The 2089-nt window shown below is 53.1% G+C and overlaps 1 protein-coding gene across 1 annotated transcript in view; it reads right to left on the minus strand.

Moving 5' to 3' along the window:
- Window positions 1–2089, minus strand: part of STX1B (syntaxin 1B) — a 12117-nt gene that overhangs the window by 1703 nt on the left and 8325 nt on the right. Inside the window, exons 7-9 of the mRNA XM_010837448.1 lie at window positions 1997–2070; window positions 1510–1618; window positions 1259–1332 (exon numbers count right to left, since the gene is read on the minus strand). Coding sequence (XP_010835750.1) covers window positions 1259–1332; window positions 1510–1618; window positions 1997–2070 — 257 coding nt within the window. The remainder of the gene's footprint in view (window positions 1–1258; window positions 1333–1509; window positions 1619–1996; window positions 2071–2089) is intronic.

Genomic DNA, 2089 nt, shown 5'->3' on the forward strand with positions numbered 1-2089 from the left:
CCACTCACTGTTTAGAAAGCCACTCTTCTGCTCTAAAACCCTCCAGGGCTTCCCACTACCCACAGTCTACACACCTTTTACTTTAGCAATCAAGATCCCATCTTCCTTTCTGTCCTTATCTCCCCAAATCATAAGAGCCCACATCATCCAATGGCTCTTTGGCAACTGGTCCACTCTCCCTGTCTTTATTCAGTCTGTCCTCTTTGTCTGGAATGTCGTTTGCCCATCTTCCTGTGTCCAAATGCTCCTTGTCTCTTAAGGCACACAGCTCAATGCCACTTGCCCCAGGAAGCCTTCCTTGACCCTAGAAATGAATACTATTTTAGGGCCCATCTGCATCCTGTTCAGCCTTCAAGCAAGGTACCGACAGCCTTGCACCGCAATGATGGTGGGTCAGTTGGCAGGGATCAGCTCTATATCCTGAGAACTACTTATAAGTTTTCCCTCTACTCGCAGGCAGACTGACAGACATCCCGGGCAGAACTGTCTGGGAGGGCTCCGGGCTAACTGGCTCATGAGCGATTTTCTCAAAGCTAATTTAACAAAGTCAATTAAATAACAATTTGCTGAAAACTGCTAGACAATCAGTGAACAGACTTTAATCCTGGTCTAGAAACCTAAACCAGAGTCATTCTGCCACCCACCAGAAGCAGAAAGAGAGCCAGAACCTGTCAGCCAGGGCAAAAGTCAAGAAAGAGAAAGAAGAACTACGGTGGAGGGGTACAGCTGGGGAAAGTCCATCTATTTCACATATAAGACGGCAAGGGCAAAACTTCAGCAAAACTAAAACTAGTTTTTTTTTTTAAATCTTCAAAACGTAGGCAAATTAGTCACTTGGTGAAATGACCTGTGTCACCAGGGAGAAGTGTATCCTTGTACTGAAGAGTCATGACTGGACTGCATCCTTGCTCTGCCTCGAGTTGTGTGACCTCGGTAAGTCATTTAAGCTCTTTTTTTAAATTTGGGTCAGATTTCCTCATGTGTGAAATGCAGCTGCCTCAGAGGCTTGTGGTGAGGAGTAAAGGAGTTTAGTAGGTAAATGTAAATAGGTACAGTGCCTACAACAGTGCCCACTCCCGTCTGCCATTTTTATGAGGCTGCCTTTCTGCTCAGCCCCCACGGAATTCCCCAGTTCCAGATTCAGACTTCCCGACGCTTGTGATTTCAGGGTGGACTTAGGACCTTGAGTTCAGCCTAAGCCTGGGGAGGAACGATGAATACTCTGCAAGTACAGACCCCACCCCTGCGCGGGGCTCACATCGTCCGTGAAGATGGCCAACTTTCCACTCTCCAGCATGTCTTCCAGTTCTTCGTTGGTTGTGGTCCTTCCGGCTGTGGGAAGAAAGGGCTCTCTGTTCGGTGACTGGGCCAGCCTGGGGGGCCTAAGGTGATGGGACCCCGGAGCCCACCCTCCCACCTGGCCTATGGCCCACCGAGGGGAAGGGCCTGCCTGGAAGGAGTACGCGACGGCGGGGGTGACAAGGTTGGGGGTAGGGGAGTCACACGCACTGATCTCCAGCTGCCGCTGGATCCGGTCCTTGCAGCGGTCCCGGTACTTGGACTGGGTCGCGTTATATTCAGTCATTACTTCCACGAACTTCCGGGAGAGTGTGGAGTGCTGGGGTGGAGGTACAGACAAATTAGGAGGCAGGCAGCAGAGACCGTGGAGGGATGGAGTGGGCAGGAGGGACTGAGTAGGCCTATGGCCCTTTCTTCAGCTCGTGCCACGATCCCAACCCCTCACAAGAGCGCAGTTCCTTAGCCCCAGTACCTACATCCTACACCCAAACCGACCAAAGCGGCCAGGCAAGGGCCCTCCGCCGTAGCCCCGCCCCCGCCCCACCCAGTCTCCTCCTCGGCCACGCCCCATTCCTGTGCCTGTTCTGGGCTGCCCAACCCCAACAGGAAGGGCTCCAGCCTGGACTCCTCCCCTGCCAGGTCCCTTCTGCTTTGGTCCTGGCCCTGGCCCTGACCGTGCCTGGCCGCTGACTCCTACCTGGGTCTTGCGGATGCGCAGGTCCGCAGAGGAACGATTCAGTCCCTCCTCCTGTTCAATGCTTTGCTCGATCGCTGTGGGAAAGAAGACACA

Source organism: Bison bison, unplaced genomic scaffold (genome assembly GCF_000754665.1).
Source record: "Bison bison bison isolate TAMUID 2011002044 unplaced genomic scaffold, Bison_UMD1.0 scf7180017864072, whole genome shotgun sequence".
Classification (NCBI taxonomy): domain Eukaryota; kingdom Metazoa; phylum Chordata; class Mammalia; order Artiodactyla; family Bovidae; genus Bison; species Bison bison.